The following is a 15,442-nucleotide window of genomic DNA, read 5'->3' as shown; positions in this document are numbered from 1 at the left end:
TCCCTGGGAACCAGACCTTTTTAATAATATATATAATATTTGTAGGTGCTGGATCTGGCCTTCCTTGGAAGGGTAATGAGCAGCACACCCCTCCGGCGGAGCCAGTGTTTCCATTTTGGCGTATTGCTTGGGATGCACTTTCCGCACAGTTTGAAATCTAAGTATAATACTATCTTCGTGAACCACATTCACCAGTCTGATAATGTGACCTGACAAAAGGTCAATGGAAAAGTTAATATAATTTATTGGCCGATTTAAAAAAAAAAATCTAATCATCTGTTTTTCCTTTTTCCTGACCCCCCACCCGCACCCAGCGCCCTGCTGACATTTTCCAGCCATTCCCAAAACAATGGCCAGGGTGGGAATGCTCTGAGTGGGAGCAGCTTTGGAGGAGGCTTTTCCTGAGGGGCTGCAGCCACATCTGTCTCCTCAGCTCCCCTTTCCTGAGAGGTGTGCAGGGGATGCTGTGCTCAGCTGAGGTCACCAGCCTGGCCAGGGACAGGGCTGGTACCAGGTCAGGTCAGTGGTTCCACTACATTTGCTGGGTGTCTTCTGCTCCGTGGGGTGACTTGAGCTCACCTGCTGTGGGCTTGAAGGGGGACGTTCATCTCTGCTGGTTGTATAGCTGTGGATAGGAGGGAAGGAGGGTCCAGCCACCTCCCTGGGTGTCAGGCACATCTGCTGGAGCAGTGTGGCCACATGTCTTGGATGAATCCCTCAAGGGCTCCAAGAACATCCTCTCCACGGACACAGCCCTTTGGGGGAGGTCTCCATCAGCACGTGCACGTGGGAAGGCTGCAGGAAGCCCCAGTGTGGTCCATAGGTGCATGCACATGGGTGCATTTCTTTGCACACGTGTGTGAGCAGGTGGAACACGCTGCCAAGCAAGCACCCTTCTTCCTTGCACAGTCCTGCCTTTGGGTTTCTCAGCCAGCAAGAGCCAGCATGCTGCTGCTTGCTTAGCCAGGGGCTGGGGCTTGCAAGCTCTTCACCCCATAGCTGCTCAGCAGCCACTTGGTCTCCTGATGCCCTGGAGCCTGAGCTGTCTGCAGAGCCCCAGAAGGTGAGGTGTCTGGAGCAATCAAACAGCCAGGTGGTTGTCAGGGCATGACCTGTCCTGAGGAGGCAGATGAGCTTGCTTGTTAGGGTGGAGCTGCAAAAGTAATTAGTCATTTCTTATGCTAACATCTTACAGATGCAAAAGAAAGGACCCCAGAGGGCAAGGGATGGTGGAATGGATCCAGTAGCTTTTCGTTCAACATTAGCTGCTCTTTAGAAGTAGTGGCTTTGGAGCTGTCACCCTGTTGAGCCATGGGAGGGAGAGCATGGAGAACCCATCTTCTGCTGTGGCTGGGGGAAGGAGAAAGCTCCGAGCTGCCTGTTTCTGTCAGGCTGCAGCACTGCTGGGCCCTGTCGAGGTGCTACTATGGCCAGGCACAGAAAACCCTGGCCTCTGTCAGCAAGTGACTGTCCTTCCCCGACTTCTTTGCAGCAGTCTGCAGGTCTGGCTGTTGCTGAGGAAAGGCTGGAGAGATGGAGGGGGTCCGAGCAGCGTAGCTTGGAAAGCAGGGGGCAAAGGAAACGCAGGTAACTTCTAAAGCCTGTCGCTTCAGGAAAGCAAAATGAGCCTCAAACACAATCTCCTCGTGTTTTGTAAAGCTGGTTTGTGCACCTTGTTGTGTGGGACTGGCTGTAGCCTGGGGGCTTCCTTGCCGTGCAGCTCTGCCTGCTGCCCACCCTGCCTGGAGTTCTGGGGTGCTGCTGCCCACCAACAAACCCAGTCTCCCTGACCTATGGGAACTGGGCTGCTATGCTGGGGACACTCCCCTGCCTCGCTTGGGGAGCTCAGGAAGGGAGGAGAGCTGGAGGCCTGGGCTCCGTGGCAGGTAGCCCTGGGCTTCTCCAAGCCAAGCCTTTGGATGCTGCTGTGCGCAACAGCCCAGCGTGCAGGTACCCCTAGCCAAGGCCAACAGCGGGCGTCCCTTGTGCAGAGCTGCCTGCCCCTGGTTGCTCTGTGGTTACCAGGCTGTGCTGCTTGTGTTCCCGAGGCTTTCTGCCCAGCCTAGAAACTGCTTTTCAATGTCTTGCGGGTGAGCTGATCTTCTCTGGCTCTTGCACAAGATGTTCTTTGCACATTTGGCTCCCACTCTGTTCCAGCTGGTGCTGGGCCACACTGGCTGGGCACGCCGGTCTGCGGGGCAAATGGGGAGGCAGAGGGCGTTGCAGAAGCGTAGCTTCTCGGACCGTAATAAACTTGTGGACTTTGCTTGTTTAGTTGAAATAACAGAGATGAAAAAGTTATTAATGAGGATGACTGATGGTGGGCCAAATGACCAGACAATGTAACCTGCCTAGCCTCCTCCAAGGCACCGTGCCAAGGAGAGGAGAGGCACGCAGGCCCTGGCCCCTGTGCTATCTGAAAGCAGGCATGGTCCAGCCTTGCTCCTGAGAGCACAAAGCAGAAGAAAGGCTTCCCAGCCCTCCGCTTTGTTGTAACAGCACCGACGGCTGGTCTGCCAGGCGGTTTCCCAGGAGCTGCTGTGAGAACAAGGTTGCATAAGTCACTTCAGCAGTAACTCTACTTGCTCTGCCCTGGACCATGCTGATAAAATTGTGTCCTGTCTCCAGCAGGGTTTCGGAGTTGTTCCTTAACCTGGCAGAAGAGGAGTATCTTGGTTTTAAATCTGTCATGAACCCCCTGGAGAGGCCATAGATGCCAAATACCCCCCCATCCTGCCCATGTCGCAGTCCCGTCAGTAAAAGGGAGATCAGTGTTTGATTCCCTGATGGGAGGGTACGCAAGCTGTCCCCTCACCCTGGGTTTCAGTGCACCTCAGCTCCTTGCTGCATGCCCGCCTGCTCTGGGCCAACTCCCGTCAGAGATGGTCAGGATGGTGGTCTGCTCGGACCTTCAGCCTAGCCCAGGGTGGGTGCAAGATCTGCTGCCTCTCTGCAATTGATGTTGAAGGGCAGAAGATGAAAACAAGCATTGCATATGCTATAAAAATCAAATCCAGGGTGGTTTTTTTGGTGATGGTTTTTTTTCTTGGTTCAATAGGGGAACTTTGCTATGATAAATATGTCTCGGAAACTGGGAACCCAAACAGCAATAGTTCAAAGACATTTTTCCGGCGCTGCAAATCTAAAGCTGCTCATCACAGCACAGCCCTTGTTGGGCTAAGTGTAACGGAGATTGCATCCTCGCTTCTTGCCAAGGGTATAAAAGCAAGGCACTAATTTGCAGATCTTGAAGAATGTGCCAGTGGTATTTCAGCAGCTCTAATGCTCTGCAGCCTGTGAAGGCTGCACGGTAACTGAAAGGAAATATCTTTGTTTTAATTTACTTGGCTTTATTCCTAATTCACTCTTTGATGCCATCAGCCTGGGATAATACGTTTTCAGAGATATGCTTGAAATTAAGGAAATGAGTCTGATTAAGTCCTTTAAACATACTTTGAGGGAGAAACGTACAACAATAGAAGTATTAAAGGCCCTATTTTCAAGCAATTCTAATATGAAATCAAAACATCGTGCTGCTAGATGGTGAGGTCCGTTAGCGGTGTGTGTGCGTTCTTCAGCTGGAGAGGACATCTCCTTCTCCAGCTAGGAAAGCTGCCAGAGAGCTTGAATCTGTCCTCTGTGCTGGGTGGGCAGAGAGAGGCAGATTTGTTTCACAGTCTCCTTACTTGCAGCCAAATGATACATGCACAATCACTTGCCCTTTGCCAGTTGTACTCTGCTAAGTAGAAGTGATGGTTTCTCAAGAGTCTAGCATTTAAGGTTTGCCTGCATGTTTGTTCTTTTAGCTTTGTTTAAATAGTTGCTTTATTTTTCTTAGCTGTCCTGGGGTAATTTAGCTGTAAATAGGTTACCTAGTATTGTGTTTGTGCTGTCCATTGGTATGGGTGGAGGTCCCCCCGCTACTGGAACACTTCCCAGTGAAGTCAGTAGCTTTGCAGGTACCTGCTGGGTCCCCTTGGCAATTTTTCCCTCTGGCTTGGACAACTGCTACCAAACCCAGCCCTCCTTGGTAGTGTGGCAGCCTTTGCTCTGCTGTTACCATCACCAGTGCTGATGTGGTGTCCAAGGATTTCAACCTGGCCCAAGGGCTGGATGTGACAACACTGGTGTCCTTGGTGGAGATGATTCATCACTGAGCTTTTGGGTGTGTGCTGCATGGCAGTGTTAAGAAATAATATGTGGAGGCATGGAAGCATGTAAAGGCACTGAGATCCCACTTTTCTTTAGGTATGATACTGGCTAGGCAAAGTCTGACAGTCCTATTGACTGAAAGACTTCTGCATTACTTAAAATAAAGAGAGGAGGTGGAAAAGGGACAAATACCAATGAAAAGGACGTGCCAAGTAGCTGCACAGTGATTCATTTATGGCTTTGTGGCAGCCGGGAGCTGGGAGAGGAGAGGGGATGGTAACTTCTGGGGAGGGAATAGTCTTCAAAGGGCCTGAGAAGTAACCTGGAGACAGGCGTGACCTCCTTTACTGCTTCTCATGGCAGTCATGGGGCTAGCGAGAGGAATGGGAAAGCACAGTATTATTTATTCCATCTACTATAAGAAGTGACTATTTAAGATCTTGTTTGAGTAAATGGAGCAATGAATTCCCCTTTCACTCTGCCTGCTGCTGAAGGCATGTGATTTATTAGATATGCTGCTGTGGTAATGGAAATAACTAGCCAGGCTATTTTAAACCAAAAAGAACTGGGTGTCTGGGGAAAGGGGGGAAAAAGGATTGGGTGGCACAAGAGAAAAGAGAGGCTTCATCTGTGACAATCTTGGGTGCTTTGTACAATTTGCTCTTTAAGCTGTTTCACAAGCTCTTCTGGCAGAGAAGTGATAATAAATTGTTTAACAACTCAGGCTTGCCAAAGTAGTTTAAGAAGCTTTCAAAGGAGACTTTTAAAGTCTTGTGGCTTTCAACTGCATGTGAATCATCTTCTTGAAGAGTGAAACTGTAACTGCAGATTGCTAACCACCATTTCACGGGGCGCCGTATACCTGTTTGTGCATCCACAAGCCCTGGCAGTCAGTTCAGGTCAGATGTTCTCGGGCAGATCCCATGCCCACATCCCAGGGCCCAGCGCGGCAGTGGTGCCATTGCTGTTGCCAACCTGCTGAACTTGAAAATCTCAGCTGGCAGAGCCTGCAAGCAACTGAGGTCAGGGAAAAATAAAGGTGAGAGAAGGAATGTCACATGCACCCACAGCTAATTCCTTCCCCTCAGTGACTCAGGGAAAGCATGGAGCCTTACCCACTCTCAGCCCCTTTTCTTATAAGGCTTTTTTTTTATTTGGCTAAGGATGTATGGGGATTAGATAGAATGGTCCAGAGGGAATTCATCCCCTAAGCATCTCTTTCCAGGAAAGTCAAACAAACAGGGCCAGAGGTATCCCACAGGAGGCCAGCCCCACCACTGTCCCCAGAGAGGGCTGGGTGGCTCAGGGCTAGCAGAGGCATGCTTGCAGCATCTGGGATCACATGTGGCCAGCTGGGTGCCTGTGCACTGTGGAGGTGGGGTCCCATAACCTCCTCTGAGCTATGCACATATTTATACAGCCCTACCAGAAAAGGCAGGGTGGAACATGCTAATATAGACACATTAAAGAGACTGAATAAATAAACAGTAGGTTTTGATTTATTTTCTTTACTACTTGGTTATCTTAGTTTTGGCACATGATGGATGTTGTACACAAATGTGATCTCCAGATAGTTTCTTGTCCTGGCTGATTTAGAAATCATGTGCAAAGGAGAAAAACTTTGCAAATGTTCTTAAAGCAAAATATTTATGCTGTTTACTGCCAAAGCATGTAAAATCCTTGGCCCCCATCAGCTAGGTAATATACAACAGGTAAGAAAGCTGGTCTCTGCCTTGAGGAGCTACAGTTTAAGATGAGATGTAACAGTGCATACAGTTGGACTGGGAAAGCACATAAAATGTGATTAGTCAGCCTAAGACTCACTAAATGCTGTACTCCTAATGAGCATCGTTTAGCACGTCTGTGCTGTGAGGGCCTGGGAGAGTGCAGGGTTTGGTGGGGCAAAGCTGGACATGGAAAACACTGTACACCCTCGACACTGAGGAAAAGGTGGTGGGAGGGAAGCAATTGAGAAATGTCACGTGTTCTAGTCACAGAAGATTGTAAAGGACCTGGTAAGTTTTATCGTGGTGCTTGTACCCAGCTCAGGTTCAAGTGGAATATATGTAACTGAAATCAAAACAGTCATGGGAAGCCTGTTTAGAAAGGCTGTAGGACTTAGTGCTCCTTCTGTCCTCAAGCCGCTTGCCTGCCCCTGCATTACTGAGCAAAGTCTCAAGGAATTACACTGGCTGTGAATGGCTGTTACGTTTCCAGAAGTGGTGACAGTGCTGGATTGTGTGTTCTGGCTCATTTCCTCTTGTTAACCAGTCTCATTAAGGTGAACTGAACAGAGAAAAGCTGTTGATTCTCTTCTTGTTTCTACCATGTTCAACACCTGATGCTTTAAAAGCACTGAATGCCATGATTTCTAGGTATATACTTAGAAATAACTCCTGATTCCCTGTGACCCATCCTTTACCTAGGGAAGCTGCAGCCAGTGATGCTGCAGGAGAGTGGAGGTTGCCAGGCACTTCCAGCCGTACAAACCAGACTGATGCCAAGAGAGCTGGAAAGCAGCTGAGAAAGAGCTTAAGGAGATGGGTGGAGGGAACGTGCCAACCACAAAATTAATCTCTGAATTATAAAAGCCTGCACGGTTTGAGGTTTGTGAAGCCATAAATGAGTTCAAATTTGCCAGCAACTGAAAAAGAAAACCAATTAGGTGTTAAGGGAAACCTTCTAATGGGGATAAAGATAATACATCAGAATATGCAATGGGTTGAAAAATCTGATGAGAAATGAATCTTTAATTGAAAATGACTAAAGGAATTTTGATGAAGAACATAGAAATATATGTATCAAAGCAAATAATTTTACTCTTTTTACTAATAGGGAATGACAGAATAAGAGCTTCTGTTTAATAGCGCTAATAACTTAGTAATATTTTTCCTTTGAGTCATATGGTAGGCTCTTTTTACCAATCAATGCTTAGTCCAAAAAAAAAAAAAAGCTCCTCCTTGGCTTCTCCTCATAGTCATGTTTCTAGGTCTGTATGGGTGTCTGCTGCTTGTTTTGCCTCTGTTCTCTTTCCACCAATATCCAGGTGGAATGGTACTCATTTGAATCCCCCTGACTCTGCTGGGGACACTGTCGCCAAGTTTGCAAGGCTAAAAGCAGTTACGAGCAAAAGCCAGTCTGAGGAAATACTTCAGTGTGATCCAAATGGAAATTGGGGGAGTTCTTCACCAATGTGTTACTAGATGACTCAAATGCTCTTAATTTCAATGTCACCAAAGGAGGCTTTTCTGGTTTTAAAATGAAACAAAACATCCTGCTTGGAAGAGGAGGTATAGGCAACATAAAGACATATACAGGTGGAAATTCGGCAAGCTGTTAGCAATGGGTAGATCAACAGTTTGCAAACAAGGGTAATGAATGAAATTCAATGAAAATACATATATGGCCAATACCATTGATCACCATGCAGTGGTATTTCCTTGAGATACAAAGAAAATTGTACCAGTGATTTAGGTTGGATGTTAGACAAAGACAGCAACAATTCAGTGGAAAAAAAAAAGCTGAAATTATTCAGTAATTTTTTCTGTTCTTCATTTGGAAGAGGACATGAAGGTATTTCTGTTTTCCATGTGTAGCCAGAGTGAATGAAAACGACTGGTTAATGCTCATCTTTAAAAATTACATGCGAAAGTCTTCTTAACAGCTGCCTGAGATCACCAAACCCATAGTACTGACTTCTTAGCAAATACTGCATCACTGAATTTCCAGAGAATCAGGGGAAGTAACTGTTGAATCATTACACACGTGCCAGTAACTGATGTGTCCCAGGTAAGCGGGAACCAAAGCTTTGGCAAAAGCGGTAAGGAGGCCGATGAAGCATGCAATCAACACAGAATTGAACTGTGACAGTACCAGAGTTAATGCATTAACAGAAAATAGATGGTTTTAATTTTTATTGTTTTTGAGTAGAGGGGGGCAACCGTTCTGATTTGAGTCAGAGCAGCTCAGTATTATGCCTGATCTGTGGGTGGCTGCCAAAAAGGGGCAGTTTTGTTTCTCCTTTTCTTTTCCTCTCATTCCCTTACATAGTAGTCACATGTCTGCCCAGTGAATCAGTTCAACTCCCTGGGCTAACAAAAAACTATGCCTTTTCTTTTGATTATTGGCAGAGTTTCCTGCTGGATCCCTGTGCTGGGCTGACTCACCCTGGAGCTGTGGGGTCACTGGAACCGGCAAGGGAAGTTGAGCACGCTGCTGGGGTGATGGGATGCACTGCCAGGTGGATGTGGCCCTTGTTTGGTCACTGCTGGGGTTGCACGCAATGAGACGTAACCGTCAACGGCTCCCTTAATCTGCAATGGAGAACTGCTGGGAAAAAAATACGGCTATGTCAAAATAAATATAGACCCTATTGTGGTTTACAGATCCCCTGAACAGTTTACAGTGCTCTTCAAATCTTTAACTGGTGCATCTGAAAACAACCCATCACCCACCTGAGGGTATGTTTAGTGAAGTCACGCGGGTGTCCCTTCTTGCCCTGACAATATTTATGATCTTTATATGTTACCTGGAAGTAGTAAAAGTAATTCCTGATGTGGTGTCTGGAGAGACGTGCAAATCGGGAAGGGGTGGAGTGGGCCGTCAGGTCCCAGCTGAGCGCAGCATGGACAGCAGTGGCACGGGAGGGGGCTGCCCAGGAGGCAAACGGGCAGCTGGGCACGACGCGTTCCCTGGACACCGTCATCGCGGGCGGGTGGCAAAGGCCGCACACGGAAGCGGAGGTGGGTTACTAAAAGCAGGTGTATATTGGGCGGAGGGGCATGGGAAGGGCCCTTGGCCCTCCTGTTGGGCTGAGGGAAGAGGAGCCCAGTGACCCACTGGCTTTCTTAAACTGGGGGGACTGGGTTGTGTCCCGCAGTGGAGCTGGGGGCTGTGAGGGAGCTCTCACGGGGGTGTCCGTGAGCCGACCCCCGCCCTCTCTCACCACCGCGGAACACCTGCAGGGTCACACGCGGTTACACAGCCGCCTGCTCCTCCGGTGCCGGGGCGGCCTGTCAGCCCACCACGGTGCGAACTCGGCCCGGTGCCCCGCGCGGCGCTGCCCCCCGTCCCGCCCAAAAGCGCCTCCCCGGGCCCCGCCGCCCCCGGCAGCCCCTGTCCTGCCCCACCGCGCCCCCAAGGGCCCGCGCCCCTGCCCAGGCCCCGCCCCTCCCGGTGAGGCCCCGCCCCTCCACCGGCCCCTCCCCGCCTCGGAGCCGCGCGGCACCCCGCTCTTCCGGCGCGTGACGCGCGGGGCGGGGCGGGGGCGTGTCCCCGTAGCGTCACTTCCGCGCCCCTCCCTGCCCCCGCCCAGTCGGCCGGCGCGTGGAGCCGGTTGGCGGCGGATCGGGTCGCGCCTCACGAGGCAGCCGCGGGCGCGCCGCCGGGCGGGCGGGGTGGGGCGGGGGAGAGCCGGTCCCGCTCCGGTCCCGCGCCCGCCCCGCCGGCATGGGGCTCAGCTGAGGGCGCCGCCGGTGAGTGGGGCCGCGGGGCGGCGGGCCCGGCCCGGCAGGTGAGGGAGGGTCCGCGGGCCGCGCCGGGCCGGGCCGGGCCACAGCGGCACCCGCAGCCCCCTCGGGCTCGGCGCGGCCGCCCGCCCGCAGCGCCCTTCAGCCGCGCCGGGCGCCCCTCAGCCCGCGGCAGCCCCCCGCGGGGCGGCCCGGCTCGGGCGCGGAGGTCGTGGCGGGGCCGCCGCCGACAGTAGCGGCCCCCGCGCTGCTCCCGCGGCCGGGGGAGGGGTGGGCGTGCGGCTGCGGCCGTGTGCGCGGCCGCCCGAGGTCTCCTGGCCGCCGGTCTGCGCACACGTGCGGCGCCCGCCCAGCGGCCCGGCGGTTTCCCCCCCCCCCCGGCCCCGTTCCCGCCCCTCGGCTTCGCGCCAGCAGCGCCCGGCTGCCCCCGGGGCTGCCCCGCGGTCCCGGCGGCACCGCCAGCGCTGGGGCAGAGGGGCGGCCGCGCTGCTTCCGCCTGCGCTGCCCGGCGCTCCGCGCTGCCGGCGGGCTCTGGCTGCGGCGTGCGCTGTGGTGCAGGTCGGTGGGACGCGCTGGCGATCCCGGGCCACGGAAAAAGTTTCCCCGCGCAGTGCGGGACGCGGGCGCGGTGCGTCTCGCTCATCGCTCAGCAGAGGAGTCGGTGCGCGGTGCTGCTGCTGCCGGGCTGCACGGCGCTCCTCTGTCAGCCGAGCTGTGCAGATGGTGACCTCGCACCGCAAGCACCGCTGACAGCCACTGCGTCATCCCCGAGGGGAGGCCCGTTTACGTTTGTTCAGGGATAAACAACCGTTAGGTGAATTAAACGCGGAGAACTGCAGCGGAATTGACAAGGCAGTTTTTAAAACTGCATGGATACCTAAGGTGAATGAGAACAATTTGACTGTCTGCAGTGTTGGCTCTAAAAGCTTGCTGCTGCCACCAGTGCTGTGGCTTGCCTGCCAGGATCTGTGTATCCCTGCAGGCGCTGTGCTTGGAGGATGCTTTTGGAGCCCTTCAAGAAGCCGTTGCCTCCGTCAGCTGAGGTAGTGCAGCCTTCAGCAGTGAGGATGGTTAACTCTAAACTGGTCTGACATGAGCGCTGACAGTAGTCTGGCCACACTGACTGACTGCTTCCTCTCCCATCTGAGCTTGCTCAGAATTTTGTCCAGTTTTAGCATTCATTAACGTGTTTTCTTTGCTGTAGGCACTCACTGGAACTGTACGGTACTTTCTTAAGTTCCATTTAGCCTATTCATTCCTCTGACTGTATTGTTTTTTATTTTATTGTAGGTGACTCAACCGTTGCATGTATGAGATTTGTCCACACACTGGCTCTTCAGACAGGTTAGCTATATTTTTCTGCCATCAGCTCCATCATACCTGAAAGAGTTGCTACTTTTACCTTTTATTAAACTAAAGCTGACTTTTGTACAACACTGGTGTCTCCTGTAGAATACTGATTTTCTTGAGCCTGTGGAGAAACGTCTTTTTTTGGCATTATTTAAATATACTCTATGATGTGAGTTAGGCCCTCATAAACTTAGTGTCCACACGGCAGTGTCACGGGTGACAGCAATGGATCTTTACTGCATATACACTGAGGAAATGCTTGTCTTGGTGTGCAGCGTGACAGTAAGGGCTACATACTGCTGGTTTTGTAAGCAGCTCTTTCTTGTTGGCTAATTACAAATGCAGTTTTACAAAGTTTAAAGAAGATGTACTATGTAAACTTCGAACTGTATAGTTGACTTGGAAATTTATTGGTACTAGCTTAACTCTCCTGACTTCTAAGAAGCATATCATTAAGGTGGCTTGGTAAAAGAAAAATGTCATGCATTGTTGGTGTAGTCACCTGTGAGGGAGAACACTGGCTTGTGGCAGCATGGAGTGTTCCAGTGTGAGCGCCTGGGTGAGCTAGGAGATACGTAGTGCTTCAGAAAATGGGTAAGAGAGATCTTGTAAACCTTGGTTTTGGCCAAAGCTGACTGTCCATGCCAGAAGGAGGATAAAGCAGTGAAAGTGATCTGAGCAATTCTACAGACTTGTCTCCAGCAGAGCTGCTGGACAGCAGCTACTGCCTTCCTGACTGCCTCCCAGGAGCAGCAGTGCTGTTCTAGGTGCTCCACGTAGTATCTTCCAGTAGCGCTCTCTAGACATTGAGCTCATTGTGCTCTCATCCCTTAAATTTTTTGTTGTCTTCTAGAATCGGGTGGCTATTCCTGTATTTCTTTTTGAATCATCCCTTTCTCCTCTAGGGAGGGCTTGATAACTTGGGCAGGCAGTAATTCATCCCTAACTTGGAGGTCAAGGGATGAAAGGTCCTAGCTACTTGCTCAGACAGCTTGCAGTGCCTGGCAAGGGAGTGTGGGGGCTGCCTAGCAAGGAGGGAAGTTGCATCATGTTAGCTGAGTATGATTGAGAAACTTTATGATTCAGTTCTCTTCTGCTGGTGTGCCATGTGACAGGCATGGTACGTCAGACAAACTGTTTTGCTGTGGTCCTAATAAGTACTTTTTAAATTTCTTTTTTAAAATAATGTATTGACATAGAGCCCTCAGATTAATTTTTCTTACTTGCCTCGAGGACGTAGTATCCTCGCTGTGTTCTGTGTGGAGTATAAAACAGTCAACAAGACAGACAATTTCAGTGGTATGCAGACAAATTCAGTTTATTCTGTGGGAGTAAAATACCTTTTTATTGTTAAAGCCAGGTCCAAGTGGGTTGCCCAAATATAGGGGAAATCTGTACTAGAACTGGGAACTGACATGGAAAGACCAGGTTTTTGTCAAGCATCTTAACCACTGCACCCTTGTTCCTTTTTCTGGAAACCTTAAGATACTGTTTGCTTTGTATCTGTAAGGTACCAACTTTCATTTAGCTTGTCCAAGGTCTGTTGCAGGGATTGGTACTTCTCGTGTGAAAAATGTCCAAGTTGAGTGATACGCTTAAGCATCTTTAACAGCAGGCCAGGGACAACTGTTCTTAACACTTTGCTTATTAAACGTCTGTCTGGTATGAACCTGATGGTAGCTGGCACGGAGGGAAGAGGTTTCATTCCTTTAATACCTTGTGAAACAAAATCCTTTAGTTAATTCTTCTAAAACTGAGTTTTGGAAATTAGAAAAAAGGGCTTCCTTAGTTTTAATTTTCTGAGTGCCCAAACAGTATTGGTGTAATGTAAAAATCTGTGCTTCTGCAGTGTATGTTTAGACTCACCTTTTGAATGGCTTAAAGACCTGCATTGGAGAACTGAGTGTGTATTTAAGTGCATGCTGCTTTGGGCAGGGCTTACTGGACTCTGCAGCATGAAATCTACTGTGGCCCAACCTACTTTGGGTCTGTAGGCACGGTATTGTGCCAATTAGTAGGTTCTGTGTTTTTTTAGTGGTGAAAAACCCCCCAATATTCTGACTAGTGTTTGGATCTGGTTACGTTTAGCATGTGAGAGTTTGTACAAAAAAAATCCTAGTTTGAAAATCCTGATTTCTCAATTTGACGTTAAAAAAAAATATTTTAAATAACAGTAATGCTAAAGTGTTTCCCTGTCACCATTACACAATAAGCTAAAAATAGTTTTCATTCATAAAAAAGCTACTTCCTTTGTTAAATAATCTGCTCAGCAGAGAACAAAAGTTCAGTTTGTAGTAAACTGTAGTTGCATTATAGCCTCAAATCTGACACCTTTATTCCTGTTTGAAATAAGACTGTAAACTTTAATCTTCAGTAGCTGAAAAGCAGACAAATAAAAAAGGATGCATGATTCACAGTTACTGTTCAGGAGTTATGGATGTGATCTGCAAAAAATCCTCAGTGCTGTATCTTGCTGCTCCTTTTCTAAAATGCATAACTTCAGCACCATCTACACAGAGCACTGTGCATGGACTGGTATTGGGATGGGATCTCCATGGCTGTGAAGTCTAGTTGCTTGCTCTGAAGTGGTGCAGTGTCAGTTGTGTTCATAATCCTATCAGTCCTACCAGAATTAGCTGTGTTTTGCATTCATTCTGTATTTTCATTTTTTCATGGTGTAATTTTCATTTGAAAGGATTTAGCCCTTTTTTGTGGTTCTGGTTTCTTAGAATGTTGGCTTTGCGTTGTTCATCTTAAAGCAGCCCTTTGGAAGAGGACCAGGTACTGGAAGTGTTCGCAGGTTCATGACTACTTAGTTGGATTGAGTTTTTATGTGGTATTTAAAACCAAAAGACCATCCTTCAAAATCAAAATACTTAACTCTTCATTTTTTGACCTTTTACAAATTTATGTGATGGTGACATTTTCAGTTTAGAAAGTACATATAGCAACAAAAATGGCCACTCCTTGAGATTTTATTCTAGCTAGAGGATGCCAAAATGAAAGGTGATAAATGGCAATGGCTGTGATATCAGAGCTCATGATCCTTATAAATGGTAGGAGACAGAACAGCAAAATGGGAAGGATTTTGATAAATAAAGTTGTAAGACCAACTTATGTTATGAGCTTTTACTGACTTTGGATGCAAGAAAAAAAATACATGTAGAGCATGAAAATAAGTCATGTTACGAAGAACATGTATAAACGAATAGTAGTGGTAGATATTGGAAAGGCCAAAGTGCAAATGGAATTGCAACTAGCAAGAGGCATAAAAGCTAGCAAGGTTCCTGTAGAGGTATGTTAATAGCAGGAGGAAGATTGGGAAATGTCTTTCTTGATTCAGTGGAGAACATATGTATCTACGAAAGATGCAGAACATTTAAAGCGCTCAGTGCCTATTTTGCTTGTGTTCTCTAAGACAGTGTCATGCAGGTGCTTAATCTTATTGATACTTGTGATAAGGTAATATTTTACACTAGAGTGTGCTTCCATTAGATGTTTCTGCATCAGCTGGCCCTGATAAGCTTCACTGTACAGTTGTCAAAGCAGCTCAAAAAATGCAAAAATATTATCTGGAAATACTCAGAAGTACTAGAAGACTGGGAAAGAATGAGTCTTCAGAGAATTATAATGGAAGAGAGCTGAGGAAGAGGAGTTGAAGTCTGGTAGTTCACTTCATCTCAGTTTTTTCTATCAGTTGACATTAATAAGCAAACGTTCTATTTTCAAGTGTTTGGAAGATAACTATGAGAAGAGTAACAGCATAAACTGATTTGTGGGAAAACTAATTGTGTCCAAAGTCTAATATATCTTTACTGAAGAGCAGAAGGCTTTGTGGCTATGGCACAAGCAGTGGAGGTCTTGTCTCCTGATTGATTAATGTAATAAGGTTTTCCACATTTTAATGGCCTTGTAAGTAAATGAAGACATGATCTGGGGAAAGCAGTCTAGGAGACATGCAAAATTGGGTAGATGATCCTATTTGGAGAACAGTAATTAATGATTTAGTGTTGAAATGAGAGGTTGTGTTGAAGGGTTCTGTCCTGGGTACGGTTGCCTTTAATGAAAGCATCAGTCAACTGGCAGATTAAATGTGCTTATTAAATTCCCAGGGACTATGTGTTGGAGGATATTATGAGAGTTCAAAATGACCTGAAAACCAGGATGGGACAAATGCAGAGTACTGCACTGCAGCAGGAATTATCAGCTGTGCAAATGCAGGGTGAGGTTAGGTACTACAAAAAGGACCTGGGGGTGTACTGGATCACAAGTTGAACGTGAGTCAGTGTCATGCTGTTTGCAGAAGAGGCAAATATCTTACTGGGATGTTTAAATGGCAGTATTGTCTGTGAGATGTCAAGTTTAAATCCGTTGGCTTTATTTGCTGTTGGTATACTCTCAATGTGCAGACAGCATCAGTTTGGGTGCCAAAATTCAAGAAGAATTTGGACCACTTGGAAAGAGTTCAGAGG

General features: G+C 48.4%; 1 protein-coding gene across 6 annotated transcripts in view; it reads left to right on the top strand.

Annotated features, from left to right (window-relative positions):
• The first annotated feature begins 9,481 nt into the window (after positions 1-9,481).
• Positions 9,482-15,442, top strand: part of ATP13A3 (ATPase 13A3) — a 61,226-nt gene continuing 55,265 nt past the window's right edge. For 3 of the 6 annotated variants that reach the window (XR_013931783.1, XM_080410084.1, XM_080410079.1), the window contains exons 1-2: positions 9,482-9,626; positions 10,911-10,964. Coding sequence is in view for 3 of the 6 variants with exons in the window: in XM_080410084.1 (XP_080266210.1) it covers positions 10,927-10,964 (38 nt within the window). In the remaining 3 variants the exon portion in view is untranslated. Of the gene's footprint in view, positions 9,665-10,910; positions 10,965-15,442 lie in introns of those variants that run through there. The other 3 variants (XM_080410082.1, XM_080410080.1, XM_080410081.1) reach the window with 3 other exon arrangements.

Source organism: Falco punctatus, assembly GCF_963210335.1.
Source record: "Falco punctatus genome assembly, chromosome: 13".
Lineage (NCBI taxonomy): Eukaryota > Metazoa > Chordata > Aves > Falconiformes > Falconidae > Falco > Falco punctatus.
This window is presented reverse-complemented; position numbering and strand designations above follow the sequence as displayed.